A 21,511-nucleotide genomic window follows, 5' to 3' on the forward strand; every position below is an offset into this window, starting at 1 on the left:
ATAGGTTCCTATAGCGCAAGGGCGCCTTAGGCCAGAGGGCGCTACGAAAATATTTGGAATCTTTATGATACGTGTGCATGTGAAAGGAAGGAGTGGTGACACTTAAAATTCAGTGAGAATTTCGTGTATATATACTACAAATGTTGTCTTATAAAAAGCTTTGTCTTAAGTAAAATGATCATCTGTGATGCTGCGCTAAAATAATGTATCGTGTTTACTAATGGCTAAAGAGTGTGCAAAAATATCCTTCGCCGTGAGGCTTCAGGAACACGGCGCTTGCGCGGGCATGGGCTAAGAGCCTACCGACACACCGAGGAGGCAGCAGTCCTCACCGTCAAGGCGGAGGGTTGGGCAGCGAGGTTGGACTATATAACATATAAGGTAAAACTTTATTATCTTTTAAGTAGCGCAATAGTTTTTCTAGATGAAGGACGAATTGATAGACGAATACATGAGTGAGTGTAGTGAGATTTGTCGGGTTAAAATGTCAGGGTAATGTCGCTTTCTTTTTCTGGCCATTTCTTTGCATTATATGAGGGTACTTACCAACAACCGCCCCTAGATAATCTTCTTATATGGATCCCGAATGGCAGCGAGCAGATTTTTAGCTATGGCTGTATTACACACAACGTGTTTGCTAACCTGGAGCCCCAATGTCTCTGTTAATTGTGGCGCAACTTGCGATAGCTTACTGATTTTAAATCGGCTGCTGGTACTTTGGCTTCCCAGCTCATCACTACTTCTCACAGTACAAGTAACAAGGCAGCACTGAGAGTGTCTTAGTGCTATAGTTGCCTGGATACCTTGGCGATTGGCAGAAGGAAGTTCTAAAAGTGACAAGTAACGTGAAACAACTTGTGGTCCGTAAATGTCTTCAGCGTCCCACAAACGTTGCTTTTATCCTCCTTCGTAAACAAATTAATAAACAAACCATGCTGCTTACGTAAACCTCTGAATAACATTAGAACGCCCATTCTTGTCCACGGGAGACAATTGGGCTCATTCAATCAGCTCACTTCCACCATGATTTGAAAGATGCTTCATAAGTCACTCGTATTAATTGCAAACACGAACGGAAGGTGTTTAGTGGTATTGTAGGTTTCCCGTAATATGCATTAGTGCGTATTCGCGAAAACAGAAGGAAAGTTGCCATTGCCAGCGGGCGCTCGCATTTCTTCGCAGGCCAACTTAGTGTTTATTGCGGACCGACCAATTGTGGTGGGGCAGCGTTAACGAGGCGGGCGCCTCAGATCGGCCCCAACGCCGTGAGCTCGGCACTAGGCGGTCAGCGGGCCTCGGCGAATCCCAGGCGGTCGTTCCCGCGGTCAAACACCGTGTAGTAGCGACCCAGGAACACGTCTCCCAGAATCCAGAGCGACGCCTTCGTGTCGTGGCCCATGAATCCGCTCAGGCACGTCTTTTCGCCATCCAGCTCCCACTGTATGAAGTGCCCGGAAGACGCCCCTCTGTACACAATGCCTGCCGCGACAGCTGAAAGCGGCTTTGTCAAATACAATTGGTTCTGCAGCGCTTGCCATATTTCGTTCTAAGCTGCAGAGCGCTACGTGAACGCATGTTTCAACTACAGTCTCAAAACGCTTTTTAAAGGTCAGGAAAGGAAGCAGGCCCACTTCAGTGCTAAATATGGTGACATCCCTGGAAAGAACAAGATTCGTAATCCTGTGTGTGTCGCGCTTTCAGCGAAAGCACAATAGAATGCATTTCTTTCTCATAAATGTTGGAGTGCGTGCCGCAGGCAACAAGACTTGTTCGCGTTTTAATGCGTAAGCATTCGTTGTTGAGTGCTCCAGCGCCTGTCACGCGAAAACTGTAATGCCTTGTATCTGCGGAAATATGCGCAATTTGCAAAGTTGAGAAAGCTAATTGTTATAATAGTGTAAATGTAGATGGTTGTTAGCTTTATAAGCGATAAGGAAGAATTTAAATAGAAATAAATAAAGTGAGAATACCGAAATAGACTCATTGGGCTCCTTAGAAGATGAATGGGGAAGCTTATAGTAGGTGTAGGCCAACTGAAATGTGGGGGTGGGTCAACTTGAAATTTGGGGTTGGGTCAACCTGAAATTTGGAGGTGGGCCAACTGAAATTTCCAGGTAGGCCAATTGAAGTTAGGGTGGGCTGACTTAAATTAGGGTGTGGGCCAACGTAAAAGTTATGGGCAGGACTACTTTAAATTTGGACATGCACCAAATTCAATTTGGGGCTGGTCCTACTTGAAATTTGAACGTGGGTCAACTTAAATTTGTCGGTGGGCCAACTAGAAATTTAGGGGTAGGCCAGCTGAAATTTGTGGGTGAGCGAAGTAAAATTTGGGGGTGGGACAACTTGAAATTTGGGGACTAGGCCAATTGAAATTTATGGGTGGGCCAACTGAAGTTTGGTAGTGGGCCAACTTGAATTTGGGGCTGGGCCAACTGAAATTTGGAAGTAACCTTACACATACCAAGACAATTCCAGTGGATTCTCTGCCTTATTTTTAACTTACCGCCTTGCAAGTAGTTTCCATCAAATCTTTATTATAACTTCAGTTTTATTTCTAGACGCACATTTAACCCAAATAGCGGCAGAAGCTGTATAAATTGTTATTTTCTTATTATTACGAACAGACAAATTTACCGCATGCGATTAAAGTCAATTGCTTTACAAGTGGTGGCACAAGTAAACGCTAGTGAAGTTTCTTCTGGCGTGCGCTGCGTGCTTATTCACTGGCACGCCATACTCAAAGCAAATGACGTCGAAAGCAGCGTGGAAGGTAAATTACCTGGAGGATGTAGTCCTTTGGTCTCAGCACGTACCGCTTCCCTCCAATTATGAACGCAATCTTCGGCAAAGTACGGAGGCTTTCGCAGTTTACGACGAGCTTCAAAAGAAAAGAGATAAAAGAGAACGAAGAAAGGTTTCCTCGGGCGTACATAACCGTGAGCGGTACAAGCATTTCATTAACTCCTGTGAGATTACGCACAGTACATCTCCGCAGTGGCGTCACGAGGTCAGCGGCACTCGGAGCGGTGGCCCGCCGCGAACCGACTTTCCTTCTCGTTTCCGGCAACAGAGCACAATTTTATCCTCATGGCTTGCTTCAGCGTGAAGTTTGTTCTGTAGCTTCTACCAATTACTTTCATTCCTTTTTGAAATGTCCAGAGTAACTCCAAATTCAGCACATCATTCCATCGAAAGCGCATAGTTACGTGTTTAATTTGTATTAACAAGGCAGAAAGAGGAGCTCGTATTTTTATTTATGAAGAAAAGCTTCTAGGAAAATAAATAGGGCAAGTAGTTTTCGTTGGATGATTGTCCAGAGTAACATTATAAAAATAAAAGTGCACATAAAACGCAAGAAATGAAGACTTGAGCATGTAGAAAGACCTGTGGCGATATTTGTATGGCATGTGTATGCAGAGTGTATGAATAGCCAGGTGGCGGTGCACATTGCATACGTTGCCGCATAGGTATACACAATAATAGACTATCCACATTCTTCAAGTTGGAAGAGTCACCTCGGACGGAGGAAGATTGAAAGCGAGAGAAAAATGAAGACGAGCCTGAAATAGTAGGCGACTAGGTGATGAAGAATATGGTCTCAGTAGAAAGTGTGGTATTGCAAAGGAGCTTTCGTAAGAAAATTAAAACACAAATTTATGCATATGTTGAGCTATTCGCTAACACAGACGGCCCCGGTAGGGAAGTATTTGTACAGCAGTTACTACACAGGCAAGGCGGTTGTATCTGCGGAACATGTTATGAACTATCGTGGACAAATGAAACGCGAACAGCGGAGCGCGTGGCCGATACTACAATCAGCGAAACCTGCTGGCCATGCTCAATTCGGGCGGTGAGTGCCACTGACATTGCCGTAAAAACAGCTGTTCGTGCCACGCTTGCTTTGCTCGCTATCAAGCGTGGTTTTTTATTTGTGTATTTATTTTTGCCACCATCGTCTCCTCGCTATCACCGGCGCTTTAACTGCTGGAATTGGCAGCACTGCTCGCGCCACTCAATTGTATCGTTATATGCGCTCGCTTCTATAATACAAGCATTCCAGCGACATTCTCTTCACAACCATTTCTGAAGTATTAGAAGAATAAAAACTATTGAAAGACCAGAGCAGAACGATGTCGCGTGATTAACACCGCTTTCTTTATTCACACGCGATACTGTGAAACCTGTGAAATGTGCTAGAAGATGCTGATCTGGCGCAGATTCCAGCTGCATGAAATATAGCAGGCGAAAAGTAACAACAAAGGAAACGCATTTATTTCCAAATGAAGACTGTGTCACGACTTTTATGGAATGAAAAGTGAGCTTGTGGTACGTAGTACCTTATTCGCTCATATTTAAGAGCTTTCCATTGCAGATGTGGAATTGTTGACAGTGCTCTAATATTTTGTGACATCTCCTCGAGCCGCAGCGACTGCCGTCATTCTTCGGGGCGTGCTTTCGAAGAGGCGCATAGCTATATCAGAGCTCCGTAGGCGCTCCCACTATTTCTGAACAGCTCCCCACAGTGCATCCTGCGAGCCCCTCTGTAGCGATCGGCGGGAGAGAGCCTTTTTCATTGCGCCCTAGATATTCTCACATAGGTTCATGTCGGCACCTTGAGCGGGCCAATCGAGCAGCATCACGCCCAGTTCTTCTGTCAGTTTCCTTACTGATTGGGCCATGTGTATTGGGCTGCGATCATGCTGCAGGTAAAATAGGCCCTCTGAGAACGGGCCTTCAAGAGCGTACGGAACAATAACGTCCTCAACGATCCTTCGATACACTTCGGTGGGGAACTGGCCTTCTAGGCGGACGAGTGGACCTAGGCCATCCTTGAAAAGGGCTCCCCAAGCGCTGACTGCGCACCGGCAACTACTGACAACACGCTGGAGGTTACGTGGCTCAAACCTGCAAAAGAAAATTGTTTGGTGCATTTGGCAGCGTTGACAGATGCCTTGCAAGTGGAAACACCTGAGACGGAAAAATTGCACCCTATTCCAAATAATGATGCGCGATTCGTCTGTTTATTTAGGCTTAGAAAGCATCTGGAACTAGTTTACGAAAGCATTAAGTGTTTGAAGTAAACAGGGTATTATTTCAGCGCATAAGAGAACAAGTTTACCTGGTATTTCCTGTTCTCCATAGGTGCTGGCGCTGGTCCCATCATGAGGAAAATGTGGATTCGTCTGTGAACACGACGTAACTCCAATCCGTAGCCGTAAATGACAAATGCTCTTCAGCAAATAAAAACCGTACGCGCCTGTTGGCGTCTGAGAGCACAGGTTTTTGTGCAGGCATTTCGGAGGTTTGCTTCGTGCAACCGTCTTCGCACGGTTTTCGAGCTAGCGTCCTAACCAAGTTCATCCAATATTCCCTCTATGTGAAAAATGGGGCTTCAGCTGCGCATGCAACGATTTGAAGATCCTGGTCCTCTGTCGTAGCTCGACGTCTGTGTCCCCGCGGTAGAGTTCCAAGCCGTCCCTCGTGACGGTACGCCTGGAGAAACCGATTAACAGTCGACAACTGGCGCCCTGGAATGCTGGCAATGTCACGCTGGGGCACATTGTACTGGTTAAGAGCAATCATCTGAAGTCTGTCTTCTGTCGGCACACCAGGCATAGCTGGGTTACAAGGGCCTTAGAAACACTGGTTCCTGCAGTTATATACAATAGCGCTGACACAGCAACGCCGCACCTTTAAGATGTGGCTCTTGTGCAAACGAACGCATATAACGATAGAACGAGCAGTGCTGCCAATTCCACCAGTTAAAGTGCTGGAGTAGGCGATGGTGGCAAAAATAAATACACAAATAAAAATTCACGATTGATAGCGAGCAAAGCAAACGTGGCACGAACACATAAATGGACGGCAATGTCAGCGCCGCGCCGGTGTGGCGGTATGATAAAACCAGCACACAGGAAACTGCGCGGCGAACATATCGCAGTCGGACACGTACTCTCGCACTCACCGTACACGTACTCTCGCACTATGCCGTACAAAACATTGATTTTTTTCTCAATAGCGGGAGACTGCCCCGTTCCGAAAGGAATAGAAGATGGCTACCGCCGATCGCTCAGGCACTGGCTACTTGCACCTGCCGGAAAGCATGGGTTTATTTGCCTATAACAAAACTGTTTGCGTGGCCGAATAACCTTATCGAGCTCTTTCGGCACGTATACAACGTCGCTCTGCCAGCTTTTCTTTGCTGAGGATTTGTTTTAGCGGCATTTTTAACTGTACGCGGCACGCCGCCGTGATTTTAGACAAGCCATTGCAAGCTAAGGGAAAGCGGCCCCTCCTCCTTCATCCGGTTATCTATTTTCAGTACGCTCGCTCGGCCCCATCGGAACCCTCTCCCCTTGAGCGTGCTTCTCGCCTCTGTCAGCCAATTAGGTAAGCGAAAGCGCTAATGTAGGCAATTTTGTTGGTTGTGAAAGCAAACAAAAGTGGCCTCCTATAAACGACGAGAGCGCTTGATTGGGCTGTTCAGGTAACGCTGCGGGTCACCGCCTGATGCTTGCGTCGGCGGTTGCGTAAATGCGACGCCAGGAGATTGGAACAAAAACATATCGGAATAGTTTTACGTTTAGGTCTCCCGGTGTCTTTTCGCTTCTTTCACCATTAATTGCTTGTTATTTAACCCCCACCCCCCGACCCGCGCTTTCACACTTTCACTGCCCAGCTGCACCTCGAGCAGACTGCTTGCTACGCCTCCCTCCCCGTGCCCCATCGCCCCTATAGTGACATCACTGCATCTCCATGACCACAACTTTCTGTTTCAACAACGAATGTGCATCTTAGTTGTGGGCCTCGAATGGTGAGCCGAATAGTAGCATTTGCCGACTCACTGATAAAATAGCTCATCAGTCTTCACATGTTCAGTCATTATCCCTCTGCATCGAAGCCATCCCAAACCGCTCTGGTCATTTCATTTTTTTCGAACTATTGCCGCTCTGCAAGTGTGGTTGTTGTTGCCTAAAAACATTGCTCGTACCTACGAGGGGGATTGGCCACCACTGCAAGTGTCACATCAATGAAATCATCTCTTAATTTACCTGATCTTTCACTTCGATGCAAATCTGCTGGAATAATATGTACGATTTCAACGCTGTTACATTAACTCGCTCTTCCTGAAAGGGAGTCCTGGACCAGACGAAGTTTTCTTCAAATGCGAAGCTTTCTTTCTGAGAAACCCGTGCGGAATTTAAAAAGTAGTTTGAGTATCTCCAAGTGAAGACAAACAACATTACCTTTGTTCTGTGCAGCTACGTGGCATTCGCATATTTTTAAGCTCTGGCTAAAGTTAGCTGGGACACCCTGTATAAATATTTATCTGCAAAGAAAGCAAGAAACAGGCGGAACACCCTCACAACTGCCCGCGGTTCAACACACCAATGAGGTTGATATTTTGTCATTAACGGCTTGTAATTATCGTTAATTTACTGTCATTTACGCAAAAAATATATGCGCCGCAAAAGGTAGGAGTCTATGGACGCAACGTGCAAGAACTATTGCTTTATGATCTTTATGATTTGCTTCGGAATGCAATTCAATGTGAGAGGGAGGCGCCCGCGCAGCTGAGGTAGCTTTAGTTCACCTTAATTTAAACCTTTCATTTTAATTATGTGCGGCGTCTTAAAGATGATGAAACAAAAGTTAACTAATTGTCGAAGCAAGAACCATACATGTCCTTTCCAAGGCCTCAAGAGGCGAAGAAGCAGATTAATGTAGTGCGTTACTTAAAACGCAGTGCGCCAACTCAGAAAAATCAACCACCATCACTCTATGCAGGCGTAGTAAAAGAAAAAAAAAGCTAGCGAATCTACCATCCCTGGGGTCAGTGGAGTCTTTCCATTAGCCGTTACTTAGCTGCTGTAGCAGACAAGGGTCACCCGTTTGAAAGCTGGCATTAAGTAACCGTGACATTCATTCACCTTAAAAGGGCCCTCATTAGAGCAATGAAGTTTGGGTGATGCGGATTTGAGGTAACGCGGATCCACGCTCAAACTTTTCTTTCTCTCTGTTGTGCTCTGCTGGGCAGAGGCTCAGTGGGGAACGCATGGCCTCGTTTCTCTCACGGTTTTCATCCAGTTCGTTAGTGTAGTAAGGATGGCTTGGAGTGCGTTTTGACTTCTTGCACAATTTCAGAACGCATGCGGTTTATTGGGGTTTCCCCAGCAACAAACCATACACTAGGAGCGGCTGACTGACCGACCACCAGCCAACGTGGCAGCGTTAGCGCTGCTTATCACGGTCACTGAGCTCACGAATCAGAGAAGGCGGGCCTACCTGAATGAAGAGATGATGCGATCAACATCGCATCACCCCACCTCGATCCTGTCACCCCTTACCAGCACCTTTGCACCCAATAGTCTAGAGTAGAAAGCCGAAAGCCAATTATTACTTCTCGCTCTCTCTCTCTCTCTCTCTCTCTCTCTGCGATCAATTTAAAGAGTCAGGTAAGCCTAAGCATACACTTACCTGCAGGGCACAGTGTAGCTTTATCACTAGTACTAGTATTGTACAGCTTACAGAAAAAAAACTATCCAATTGCAATTACAATTACTTCGCCCAAAAATGTCTTTGATTACAGTTACGAATTACTGCCCCACAAAAGTAATCGAGAAATTACTGAATAGTAATCGATTACTTCTACGTTACTTTCCCTACGAACTTTTATTAACATTACATAGATACAGTAAACAGAACGAGATGGCCGGGTACTTTCATTGTGTCCTCTACAGCCCTTCATACAGCTTATCTGCGCTGGCTATTTCATTAAGACATTTCCTTGGTTATCGTCCCTCGTTTTTGTTGTGAAGACATCAGTAGTGCACAAGACATCAGTGGCACTGAAAACTTACCCGAGGGGGAGAAAATGAGGGGAAGACAGAGAGGTCAGCCAGTTCGCTCGATGTGCATGCTGGGAGGTACGGCGTATTGTAACGTATATTCTAATCGTTCGCAGACATTTGTGATTACTCAGGGTCAGAGTCGTCTATGAAGCGCACGCAGTGCTTGATTGTTGCTGTAACTTGGAGAAGACGGTCCTGGTTGGGCCAATGAAAAGCTGAAAAGCTCGCCCGTATGTGGTTTCCTGGCATTAACGCTCTAAGTGACCTTCTCTATTGAGACACACAAGCGCTGGTCCAGTTCGTCGGCCAAAAAGTGGTGGAGCGTCAAGATGTAGAAACGAATTCTCAGCGCAGGGTTTGCCTGCCTGGACGTGCGTATTTGCGAAGCTGCTGGGCTTCTGCATGACACGATCTCGGGTCTTCTAGTCTATTTTTCGTCAAATTCAGGTTCTCAATGTTCCGTCGTTTGTTAAAGCTTATCTCGTCAATAAATTAACTAGTTACTTCTAATTGGTTACCGAAAAAGAGTAATTGAACTACAGCGACCGTTACCTAATAAATAAAGCAATCTTTAAAATTAAAACAATTCCAACAAGCGCAATTGATTACAAGCAATTAATTGCATGTAATTCCTTACGTACAAGTCTCAATCGTGCACGACTTCCTAGCTTGACGAGAAGTAAGCTTTCACGAAAAGCCCAGAGGGCGCTATAACGTAAAACTATTCCAAACTTTTCTATCCAATTATGCAATCAGCACTCCACGATTGGTCAAAAACTTTTTGGGCCACCTTCACTTAACCTGTCTGTCACGCGACGTCACAAAAACCGTGATAGCTCCTCATGTGATACGACGTGTACACACTGATTATGCATGATTTGATCGAACGAAAGAAAAATAGTTATTTCTGATTGGATCCCTTTTCGCCATTAGCCCTTAGCTATTGGTCAAAAGTTTCCGGGTTGCTCCCACTTCACCCACCTGTCACGCGACGTCACAAAACCGCAAAAACTCACCGCGTCAATGTGATGTGTACGCATTAAAGACGCATTATTATGACGAACAAAACTGAATTTTCTTCTCAATAGCCGCAGGCTGCCCCGTTCCGAAAGGAATAAAAGATGGCTGCCACCCATCACTCAGGCACTGGCGACTCGCACCTGCCGGAGAGCATGGGTGTATTTGCGTATAATAAAGCTTCTTGCGTAGTCATGTAACGTTTTCGAGCACTTTCGGCACGTTTGCGACCTCGTTCTTCCAACTCTTCTTTGCCGATGACCCGTTTCAGCGTCATTCTTAAGCTTCTGTTGCATGCCGCCGCGATTTTCGACGAGCCACCGCAAGCTAAGTAAGGAATGCGGACCAACCGCAGACGCCGGCACCACCCTCTTGATCCGGTTATCAATTTTCAGTGCAGTGGCTCGGCCCCATCGAATCCCTCTCCACTTGAGCGTGCTCCTCGCCTCTTGTCAGCGAATTAGATAAGACAAGCCGCTCAGCGTAGGCAATGTTATTCGTTTTTCAAGCAAACAGAAGGGACCTCCTATGAACGAGGAGAGCGTTTGATTGGTCTATTCAGACAATCCTGCGGGTGACCGCCCGATCCTTGCGTCGGCGGTTACGGAAATTTGACGTCAGGAGATTGGAATAAAAACATATTGGAATAGTTTTACGATATAGGGCCCTAGTGCTCGCATCTCAGTCACCTTGTCAGGAACAATATGGTTGGTGAGCGATTTCACAAAATTTATTTTTGACTACTCAACGCGACAAGAACAAAACAAGCTTAAAGGACAGAAAAAAAACGCACTAACACCCACTATCAATTGTGAACTTAGCAGAAAATAAGCATATAAAAGAAAAGGAAAAAAAGAAAGAAACAAGAGCAAGGCCGGGCTCGAGTATGCGAAGTGTGGTTGGCACGGTTCTAAGAATGAATATCATGGTTGAAGGCAGAAATATATTTTTAAGATAAAAGAGGCCGCTGTTTCCGCGGAAAGACGAAGCATTGATCGCGATTGCAAATTATTAGACAGCTGTACAAATGATTAGGAATGCTAGCTTTAGCGACCGTATAAGCAGCTGTTAAGATTCGCTTAATAACTAAATTGACACGTTGAACAGGCAAACACGAATACATCTCACTCGATGACCGCGGACACTAGCTCTCAGGACGCTGACACGATGAAGAGCGGCAGCAGCGGCGAAAGAAGTGCCATTCGTACTGCTTGTCGCTTCAACGCGAACTAAGCGCGCGAAAATTAAAGGTATGGGGCTTTACGTGCCAAAACCACGATATGATTATAAGGCACGCCGAACTGAGAGACTCCGGATTAATTTTCACCCCCTGGGGCTCTTTAACGTGCACCTAAATCTAAGTACACCGGTGTTTTCGCATTTCGCCTCCACGGAAAAGCGGCCACCGTGGCCGAGGTTTGATCCCGCGACCTCGAGCTTAGCAACGCAACACCAAAGCTCACTAAGTAACCAGAGGCGAGTCCGCACGAGAATACAGCGCACACGAAACCATCAGCTATCTCGGGTTGGCCAGAATTTGCAGCCGCCACCGATGACCTCCAATGTAGGGCGCGCGCCGCCGCGCTCGGTCGCGCCACGCGCAGCTGCGGCCGGTGTGGAAGACAGGCGCGCTAACTTGCCGGGGAACCAAACTTGCATTTGTAGGGCCTCGCTATGCGGCGAACACGCTGTGTGCGTGTCTATAACACGCGACAAACTTTCTACGCACGTCTTGCCCTCGTTCGCATGTCTAGCTTCCACGATCGCGGCGGGAACCGAGGATGCCCACAGGGTCGTCTGCATTATGCAAGATGTATATAAAGTGCGTCCTAGAAAGCTGAAGATAAGTAATGCATTTTCATGGCGCAAGGGCCAGTTCTGGCCAAACAGAAAGCTATTTTCGAAGCAACTTTCCTAACTTCGAAATCGCTAAAATGTCGCCAACCGTTCTGTCATGTCGCTAAAGAAGGTCGCCGGGCATTAAATAGAAGAACTGTCACTCAACAGACAAGAAAGTCGCTATCTAGCAACAATATCACTAACATGTCAACACTGATAGTACATTCGTTAATTAAATTTACAATAAATTAAAATTTAATGTCGGTGTTTTACGTGTCAAAAACACAATATGATCGTGCCGTCGTGGGGATCTCCGGAATAATTTCAACCACCTGGGGTTTCTTAACGTGCACTTATATCCTGGTAGGTGCACGGGCGTTTCTACATATTGCCCCCGATCGAAATGCCACTGCCGCGTTCTCGAGCCAAGCAGCGCAATGCAACAGCCACCAAGCTACCACGGCGCCTGGTTAATGTATTTGTTAACTCACGTAGAGAACCACGCTCTACAATTATTTGGATGCCTGTAAAATCAAAGGACTTTTGGTGGCTGAAACGGCTTCTGATCGTTACGAATGAGGTCGTATTTCAACACTCACTTAGCTATCCTGTCCACATGACTCTACAACATGGTTTGTCCGCAGTTTTCATGCAGACAGACTCACAGTTTCGTAACCAACGAGGAAAGCATAAAAAATAAGCAACGAAAACAAGAACAAAAAAACATGTTCACTTTGCGAGGCACATGTCTCCGCCCAATGAAAAAAAAATTCATTGGTGGAATGCGACCGCTTGGTGGTGATAGAGAGCATAACACCAGAGAACACGGAATGTAGTGTTCCTGTCTGACGAGAGAAATATCACATGCTATTTCCTAAGACTTTCTGGCGTCCCAGACGCTTTGATGCGCTCAGAGGTTATTCAGCACCTCCTGGAGTACGTCAGAGGTCGTCAGATGTCATGCTGTTCGCATAACAACGAAAATGACGTTATGCTTTAATTTCTCAAAATTACCCGTAGGAAGCACCCTATGCTGCTCTCAGTCCGCGATCGCTGACGAAAGGTGACGTTGCATACCGGCAACGATGCTGTTCACTTCAGTGCTGCTAAGGCAGTCAAATTCACAAGTACAATGGAACATAATTTGTTCTTCTATGTGTAGTTTGATCTGAACAAAAGTAAAGAACCCAGTCATGTACATCTTTCAAGATTATCCGCTTGCTCTTTTAACAGAAGATGTTAAAGACGAGTTTCTATACCTTCTTTTTTATCTGGCTAGCTTAGTTTTTTATGTCAGCCTGAAACGCAATTAACGAGAGCTCATGTTCCAGTTGGTAGCCCTTATGCACCTTTCTTCTCCCTTTCGAGCGAGTATTGACAGTGCAGATAATATCGCATACCAAATCGTACGACGACTTAGTGGCGCCAATCATGTGGTTCAGCCGTCTGATCTCGTTCACGGGGCCAGTTATCGCGCTGGTGCCTGTGTCTGCAATAGCCTGGCAACCACCATGACAGAAGCTGCTGTCGTATCCAACTTGAATTCTGAAAAGCAAGAAAATGCACAAATATAGTCATTTTTATAGAGGTCGGCAAAATTATATTCCTCTTTGAGCTCACTCACAATTTACCCGAGCCTATTAAAAAAACAAATAATTTCAGACTAGCCCATTAAGCTGTTTGACACTACAATAAGTGTTGAGCGGCAAATTCTGCCTCTTTAGCTGCTATCTAATACATGGTAAGAGAGGCTCGGCCATCCAGTGTAACAACGTTGATATGATTGATTACATTTAAAAAGCGACAGCAAATATTTACCGAGTGTTGCGAATACATTTTTTCAGGAGCAGATATTTTCGGAAGTAGGAAAATTTCTGAAGAACGAAGCCAAGTTTACAAATTCGTAAACTTCATTGAAGACAGGGCCAGAGTACTGTCAACTAGATCAAATAGAAAGCCCGGAGCGTACGACGTTGATATATCTCATAGAGTTCCCTGAAACCTTGGACTAACTTGTGAATAAGAAAGCTCAGGCAAGAATGCAATGTTACCGCGTAAATCGCAAACTAACATATCATATTGGTGCGCTGCAGCTGCTGTTATACATATAATTTTGTATTTTGTATACAGCATTTTTGTTTCACATATTTGTATCTGTAAATGGGATTTCGAGCTGACCGAGGGATCCCTCTTAATTACATTTAGTAAAATGCTCAAACGTGATAAGCCTTAAAAGTGGACGAACACGCGAGAACAGACGAACATCAGTGTTTTAAAACGGTCGTGTTTTATAGCACCAATTACATCTGAATAATCACATAGGGCCAACTAGCACTATTACAGCTAGCTCTTCTTCAATCTATAGTGAAGAAATCTAAATACAGGTGTCTTCTTCGCACCAGTTCTGTGCAAAATAACTTGATATATAGACGTGGCCATAACCCAGCTTTCGGTACATCGTTGGCATAATACAGCAGTTTCCCGGAGTGATGAAAGAAAACAGCGGTAATCACAATATACATGGAAAGTATCGCAGTTGTTCTTAAGGAAAATCAAGTTAGCCCTAGTTTGTATAATCACTAACGAGGCAGCTTTTCGTGCGCATGGAATGATCGCCGAACACAGACGTTAAGTTTTAATCGACACATTAGCTCAATTAGTTTTAAAGAACAAATCAAAATAAAGAATTGAAAGTAGCATTTAAGAACAGAGAATCAGAAAACTACGATGAATATTCGAAGGTAAAGATTGATAAAGAGTGTGGTAAATGTCAGTCCGTCGTCTACCTAACTCGCGTGCAAACTCAACTGCGTTAAAAGATGAATTATAGCTTTGAAGAGCAAACAGATGTTGATTTCCCCAGTGCACTTCCTTTGGTATCATGTTAACAAAACATAATTCGGCCACTAATTTATGTTGCACCTTTCAGCTTTCACCGAAGCGCCCAGTTTTGTCGTGTTTATTTCTTATTCCCTGAAAGTTACCTGACGCTAGATGGGCTGCACTGAACAGTATGAAGCCCGCAGCACTTACCTATAGATTTACCGTGTAAGCAGAAGTTCATAACACAGCAAAGTACACGATATTGTATTCACCCCACCTTGCAGTACAGCCGTTACTGCGTGTGTCAGCCATGGCAGTTTGTAATGAGAAACCCACTGATAGTAATTATGTGCTAGCAGAGTGGCAGGGCACATCTTGCATCATTCACAGTTTCCTTCATTTCGATCGCATACGAACGACGCTCAAAGTCATAGGTTTCGATGGCGATGGTGATGATCGTTTGGTCCGCTCAGCCTCACTGCCTTATAGTGATGGTAATCTTGCTGCCAACGATGACTGTACTTACACCATTGTACCGGCAACCACTGAGCTCATCGTCTGCCGCTGCGTGTTCAGAGACGTGTACATATTCAAAACAACCATACTCAAACCTGTCCAACTTAAGCCGAGTTGGCCAGGCATACATCGGCGTGACTGGTGCCTCCGACAAATGGAGAAAATATCACACGTTCTCTGTCCTGCTCTGCTGCCTTTAAATAACTACGAGTTGGCCAAGAGTGGAGCTGGCTAAGCACTCATCGGGTTAGATATTACATACATACATAAATACCCAAGAATTTGTACATGGGAACGGCCCGCCACCGTAGCACAATTGGTAATGCAACGCACGTGTAATACGAAGGTTGCGGGTCCAGCTCCCACCAGCGGCAAGTTGCTATGTCGCCCAATTTCTTTTCCCTTTAACTTATCAACTCTACGCTTCAATTAAAACAACAAATAATGTCCCCTGTGTTTTCCTTGGTTTCATTATCTGTTGGATTTATATGGTTGTGACTAACAATAACTGGATCCGTAGGTTCCCCTTCTTCTCGTTCATAGATAGATGCGAATTTCATCAGTGATCCGCCCTGCAACCGCATCTGACCATCAGATATGAATCTATTCTTACTGAATAGCTGCAGCGCCTATCTATAAGACAACTGTAGTACCACTATTACCACTAACAGATATTTACCTTAAACTGAACGCCCCGTACTCTGCACTGTACCAGAAAAAATTCAAACAAGCAGGAACAGGAACAGCGCAACACAGGACGAGCGAGTATAGAGCGTAGGACAGAGCCCTGTGTCCTGTGCTCTATACTCACTCGTCCAGTGTAGCGCTGTTCCTGTTTTTATTCTAAGATGAACCAACCAGCCCCATTGAACAAGCATTTGAATCTAGCTGCTCATTCCTTTACCGCCACTGCCCGCCTAGCCCCTTTAATAGCATAAGAAAGGAGACGAGCAGAAGCTGCAACCTCAAGACTAATTTCATTTATGACTGCTCGTTTCAAAGTGCTCCGGCTGCACTATAAGTGTCAAGTAATGCAGCATCGAAACTGTATTGCGGGAATAAGCAGGCTCTAATGGCAATATTCGGACTTCATTGCTACTGTTGGAAGCCGCTGGTATACGCAATGCAGCTTATAGTTGCACTATTACACGACTTTCGTAGCCCTGCTTGAGAAAATGCAACACGACCGACTGGTGACAAGAGGGTGTCGTGCCAGGAAGCGAGCAAGCGGTGACCAACCCGTCCACGTCGAACTGCCAGTATCCCTTCTCGCTGACGGGCACGTAGCTGAGGTTCCCATCGTAGCGGTCATCGTCGACGGCACCAAAGAGGATCTCACCGCCGTCACTGCTGCTGGCGTCTCTCTTGATGTAGACCGAGAACAGTGGTCGTGCCACGACCCCCTGCGCTATCATGTTGTCGAAAAGGGGCAGGCCAGGCATCATAGCAATTTGCGGGTATCCCAGACCGAGTACGCCGTCGAACTTGGAGGTGATGAACAGGTCGCCGATCATTGTCCAGGCCTCGCCGAAGTACTGGCCCAGCACTCGGTATTCTTCGAGAGCCACAACGTCGCGACTGACTTTGCCAACGATGCTGCCGCTGCCGTAGCTGATGAGGAATGGCTGGCCGTGCTCCACGTACGTCTCCGAGCCGAAGCAGTCATAGCGGTCGTGGGCCCCTGCTCCGCGCGCACAAATTTGCCGGCGCTGCTCATTGCGTCAAGCAATCGATTACGCATAGTAATGAGACAAACGAAAAGCAATAACATGAATTTATAAGAGCGCGAGGAGAGCAATTCGTTATCCTGTGAGGCGACACATTAGTGCATTACTTTTTCCATGCCATCTTCATCAGTAAGTGCTTATGATGGGGCATTTTACGCATAGATAATCCTACACACGGGATAAAATCACGGCACGTGGCTATATAAATATATTGGCAGTTAGTCGCCAGTATACAGAAACAAAATACTGGTAACTCTGTAAATTAGTTACCGCGTGCGACGAAGTGCGGTAAACAGCATGCATAAAACAGAAAAAGAAAAACGATTGTTGCTTCACGAATAAAACAAAGCAAAAACAAACAAATCCGCCGTGGTTGCTTAATGGCTATGGTGTTGGGCTGCGAAGTACGATGTCGCAGCTTCGATTCTCGGTCGTTTGTGTACCGTGCATTGGGTGCGCGTTAAAGAACCCCTGAGTGCTCAAAATAAATCCAGTGCCCCCCACTACGGCGTGCATCATATTCAGGTCGTCGTTTTGGTACTTAAAAACCTGAAAATTTATCTAAATAATTATCGCTAATAACACGTCCAACATCACAAATCGTTGGCACAAGTCCTCGTGAGTGCAGGCCCTGGAGTTTGCCTTAACCACGTCCACTGCGGCATGGTCTTTAATATTCATTGCATCCGTAATTGCACCTCTCTACTGCCGGCATGCCTCGAATATGTCATGCTTTCTGAGTGAAATTCTAAGAAACAAAGGCATAGGCAACTCACTACAAGCCAGACTTTCCGGGGGACATCTGGCCGAAGGTACCCATAGATCTGAAGAGCCGGTGTCGAACACTACTCGGAAGGTCTGCGGCGGCGTTCCAATGCTTACGTTGCCGTAATACTGAGCCTGAAAACAAAACGAGAAAATGAAACGCCTTCTTTAAAGACGATACATCTCATTGTCAGTATGATAGCATTAGAATTACTACTTTCTTGGTTCAAGTACGTATTCCATTTGGTAATCATCACACAGAAAAGTAAGCACGGACAAAGAAAGGTGGACACGATAGATGCGTTAGTCAGGCTCCAATGCATGTGTTTCGCGTGCTCTAAAGCAAGCATTGGGTATTTGGCCGTCGTTTTCTGGCGCTGTTTACCAGAGAGAAGGTGGTCATATTTTGTTGCAATGAGAAAAAATATTTTCTGTCTGCAAATAGTATTACGCGACCATTTCGAAAAATTATTATACGTGCCCTTGAACTTCTCCCGTATCACAGAACAATCTCCTTCCCTTCCTTCTTAAACGGCAACTATTGTTCTGCTGCGCCTTATCTTAAAGAAACCGGTCTCCTTTTGAAAGGCGCTTGACGGGCTGAGTGTATGCGCGCATCGCTTGCTTCACGTGGTGCTATTTGCAGACGCGGGCAAAAAAAAAATCGCTTTTATCTTTCTCCAGAGGGCAATGCTTATGCAACACCTTTCGTGCAAAAGGGAGCATTAACCTTACGACGTGTGTTTCGCTTATGACGTTATATTTTCCACGTCACTTATCTTAACGCCGCCATTCTCACACAGTATGCACGGTATGCAGCAAACGAAGGCGTAACGCTCCATCTATCTGTTCCAAAACGAACGGTAAAATTTGTAAAGGAAGGGTATAGCGATATCCATTATTTCCAAGGTTCCTTCTCGAACAAACGCAATGGCTTAGCTACTGCCAGGACTAGCTAGTCATACTTTCTGCTATGATTATTATCATCATAAACTTTCATGTCCACTGTATGACCAAGACCTCAACCATTGATCTCCCATTACCCCTGTCTTGCATCAGCGAGCCCCCTCTAATGCCTGCAAATTTTGTACCATTACATTACCTGATTCTCTGCCAACCTCAACAATGTCTATCTCCCTTTGCAGTCCTTGCGCCCTTACAACAACGGTTATCTGTTTCCCGCAATACATTACCTACCCAACTCCACCTGCTTGTTTTCAATCTCAGATAGAATATACTAGAACGAGCTCTCTTTAACCCCTACCAGCATTTTCCTGTCTTTTATCTTTACTCCAGCCATGTCCCGTCGCATCGACCGTGGTGCAGTCCTTAGCTTCTTCTCAAGTTTACTGGCTAAGCTTGTTGCTTTAGTTCTGTAGGTTAGTATAGTGGTAGCATGGATTCATTGTATACTTTTTTATTCAGGAATATTGGTGAGCTGCCGTTCATGACTTGGGTGTGCCTACCATATGCGTTCCAAATCTATCTTATTCGTCTGTAGATTCCCTTTCGATGATCCGGTCCCTCTATTACTGTTTGGCGCAGGTGAAAGTGCTCTTGAGCAGCTCCAAGAGGCTTTTTTTTAAGTAATTATCTCTTGCTTCGCGTTGAGGCTATTGAAATTTTTTCTAATGAACTTTGCAACATACCTCTAGACATAGCCGTTTCAAGTTGTCAAAAATTTATTGTAAGCCATTTCCAGCATTGCTGAGATATTACCCATTAATCCATATAAATACTCCTTTCCAATTTTGAAGTCTCGAATACTTCTTGCTAGCATGAACATAATAGTAATTTGCTGATTGCCTCATCTTGTCCGAGTCTTCTTTAAGCACATTTTTGTCTCTCTTTCATGCGGAAAATTTTGGTAGCTGTGGAATATGGATATCCACGTGGGCTCCCCCAACTCGGTTACTACACCATGCATCCATATAACTGCTGGCATCTCTCCTGAATCGAACGCCTTCTCGTATTTTAGCCGTACAGAAAGATTGGTTATATTCCTCAGGTATTTCAATTACCAGATTATTTAAACAGATGTCATCTGTTGCTGAACGTCCCTTTCTAAATCAGCCTGCTCATTTGGTTGACTGAAATCAAGTGTTGCCCTACTCTATTCGAAATACCTTATTAAATATTTCATACAACAGGAGAAGGCAAGGTAATAGGTAATTAAATTTTGAATTCGTTAAAGTAACCTTTCTCATGGATGAACATTATGCTGGCATTCATCCACGTCTGGCATATTTGTCGTCATGAGGAAAGCATATAAATGATCACAAGCTTTTTTAGGGCAATATCCTGCCGCCTTTTATGACAGGCGCTGTTATTCCATCATCTCCTATCACTTTTTAGCTTTACATATCCTGTAAAGGTCTTCTAACTTGGTTTTTAATTACACATGGGACGTCCGTCTCTTCTCTGCAATTACGTCAAATGGGACGGCGCGGCTTTCTTGCGTAATATAAAGTTCAGTACACAGTCCCTCTGGAAACGTTATTGTCATTGAAATGCTAATGAAGTTGCCCTGTTCATTTCTGCAATTATTTTTTATGCGAAAGCGTCAAATGGCCCATTTAGCGAAAAAGCCGGCCTCTGTCAACTGCAGTATCTAAACGGCACCTAATTTCCAATTGGCTGCGACGCCACGCCACCAGCGCGTCTCGATGGAGCAGACCGGGCTGAAGGGAACACCTGCTGCATCGATATCGCTCCAGGTGTTGTGTTATGGGAGAGGGTGTCGCCGCGACGCCACGTCACCCTCGCTTTCGCTCTCGAAGGCCTGTGTTATGCGTGCGTTCTTTGTCCACGCAAGCTCTCGCCTGCGTTTAACGGTGCATCGGTAAGGCCAAATCAAAACGTGTCACGCGCCTCAACGCGCGTGCTTGTCTCTGAGGAGTTCATAACTCGACGAACCGCTCAGCGGTGTTCAATTGAACATTAATGCTTTCGCTGTCACAACTCATAAGAAATGCTTAAGTGTCCTCGGATTTTTTTTTTACTCCCTATGCCAAATCCCCGGGCCCTATAACGTAAAACTATTCCACTATGTTTTATTCCAGTCTCCTGGCGTCAAATTTACGTAACAGCTGACACAAACATCGGGCGGTGACCCGCAGCGTTGCCTGAAAAGCCCAATCAAACGCTTTTCTCGTTTACAGGTGGTCACTTTTGTTTGCTTTCAAAAAGAATAACATTGCCTACATTGAGCGGTTATTCTGATATAATTGGCTGACAAAAGGCGAGGAGCACACTCAAGTGGAGAAGGTTTCAATGGGGCCGAGCCAGCGCACTGAAGAGAGATAACCGGATCAAGAGGCAGGTGCTGGCGTCTGCGATTGGTCCGCTTCCCATTACTTTGCTTGCGATGGCTTGTCTAAAATGGCGGCGGCGTGAAACGGTCAATTAAAAAGGCCGCTAGAGCGAATCCTCAGCAAAGAAGAGTTGACAGAGTGATGTCGTATACGTGCCGAAAGGGCTCGATAACGTTACATGGCCACGCAAAAAAGGTTTTGTTACAGGCAAATAAACCCATGCTCTCCGGCAGGTGCGAGTAGCCAGTGTCCGAGCGATCGGCGGCAGCCATCTTTTATTCCTTTCGGTACGGGGCAGCCTGTGGCTATTGAGAAGAAAATTCAGTTTTGTTCGGCATATTAATGCATCCTTAATAAATACACGTCACTTTGACGTGATGAGGTTTCGCAGTTTTGAGACGTATAACAATATTAATAAATATGGGGTTTTACGTGCCAAAACCACTTTCTGATTGAGGCACGCCGTAGTGGAGGACTCCGGAAATTTCGACCACCTAGGGTTCTTTAACGTGCACCTAAATCTAAGTACACGGGTGTTTTCGCATTTCGCCCCCATCGAAATGCGGCCGCCGTGGCCGGGATTCGATCCCGCGACCTCGTGCTCAGCAGCCAGTTTTGAGACGTCTAGAGACAGACAGGTGAAGTGGGTGCAGCC

The 21,511-nt window shown here is 45.5% G+C and overlaps 1 protein-coding gene across 2 annotated transcripts in view; it reads right to left on the reverse strand.

Annotated features, from left to right (window-relative positions):
• Positions 1–1,070: 1,070 nt before the first annotated feature.
• Positions 1,071–21,511, reverse strand: part of LOC135903038 (lysosomal aspartic protease-like) — a 52,955-nt gene continuing 32,514 nt past the window's right edge. The window contains exons 3-7 of one of the 2 annotated variants that reach the window (XM_065433409.2): positions 17,554–17,677; positions 16,290–16,731; positions 13,112–13,256; positions 2,783–2,881; positions 1,128–1,438 (exon numbers count right to left, since the gene is read on the reverse strand). In XM_065433409.2, coding sequence (XP_065289481.1) covers positions 1,286–1,438; positions 2,783–2,881; positions 13,112–13,256; positions 16,290–16,731; positions 17,554–17,677 — 963 coding nt within the window. In that variant the 3' untranslated portion in view covers positions 1,128–1,285. Of the gene's footprint in view, positions 1,439–2,782; positions 2,882–13,111; positions 13,257–16,289; positions 16,732–17,553; positions 17,678–21,511 lie in introns of both variants that reach the window. The other variant, XM_065433410.2, reaches the window with a different exon arrangement.

Source organism: Dermacentor albipictus, chromosome 1 (genome assembly GCF_038994185.2).
Source record: "Dermacentor albipictus isolate Rhodes 1998 colony chromosome 1, USDA_Dalb.pri_finalv2, whole genome shotgun sequence".
Taxonomy (NCBI): Eukaryota; Metazoa; Arthropoda; class Arachnida; order Ixodida; family Ixodidae; genus Dermacentor; species Dermacentor albipictus.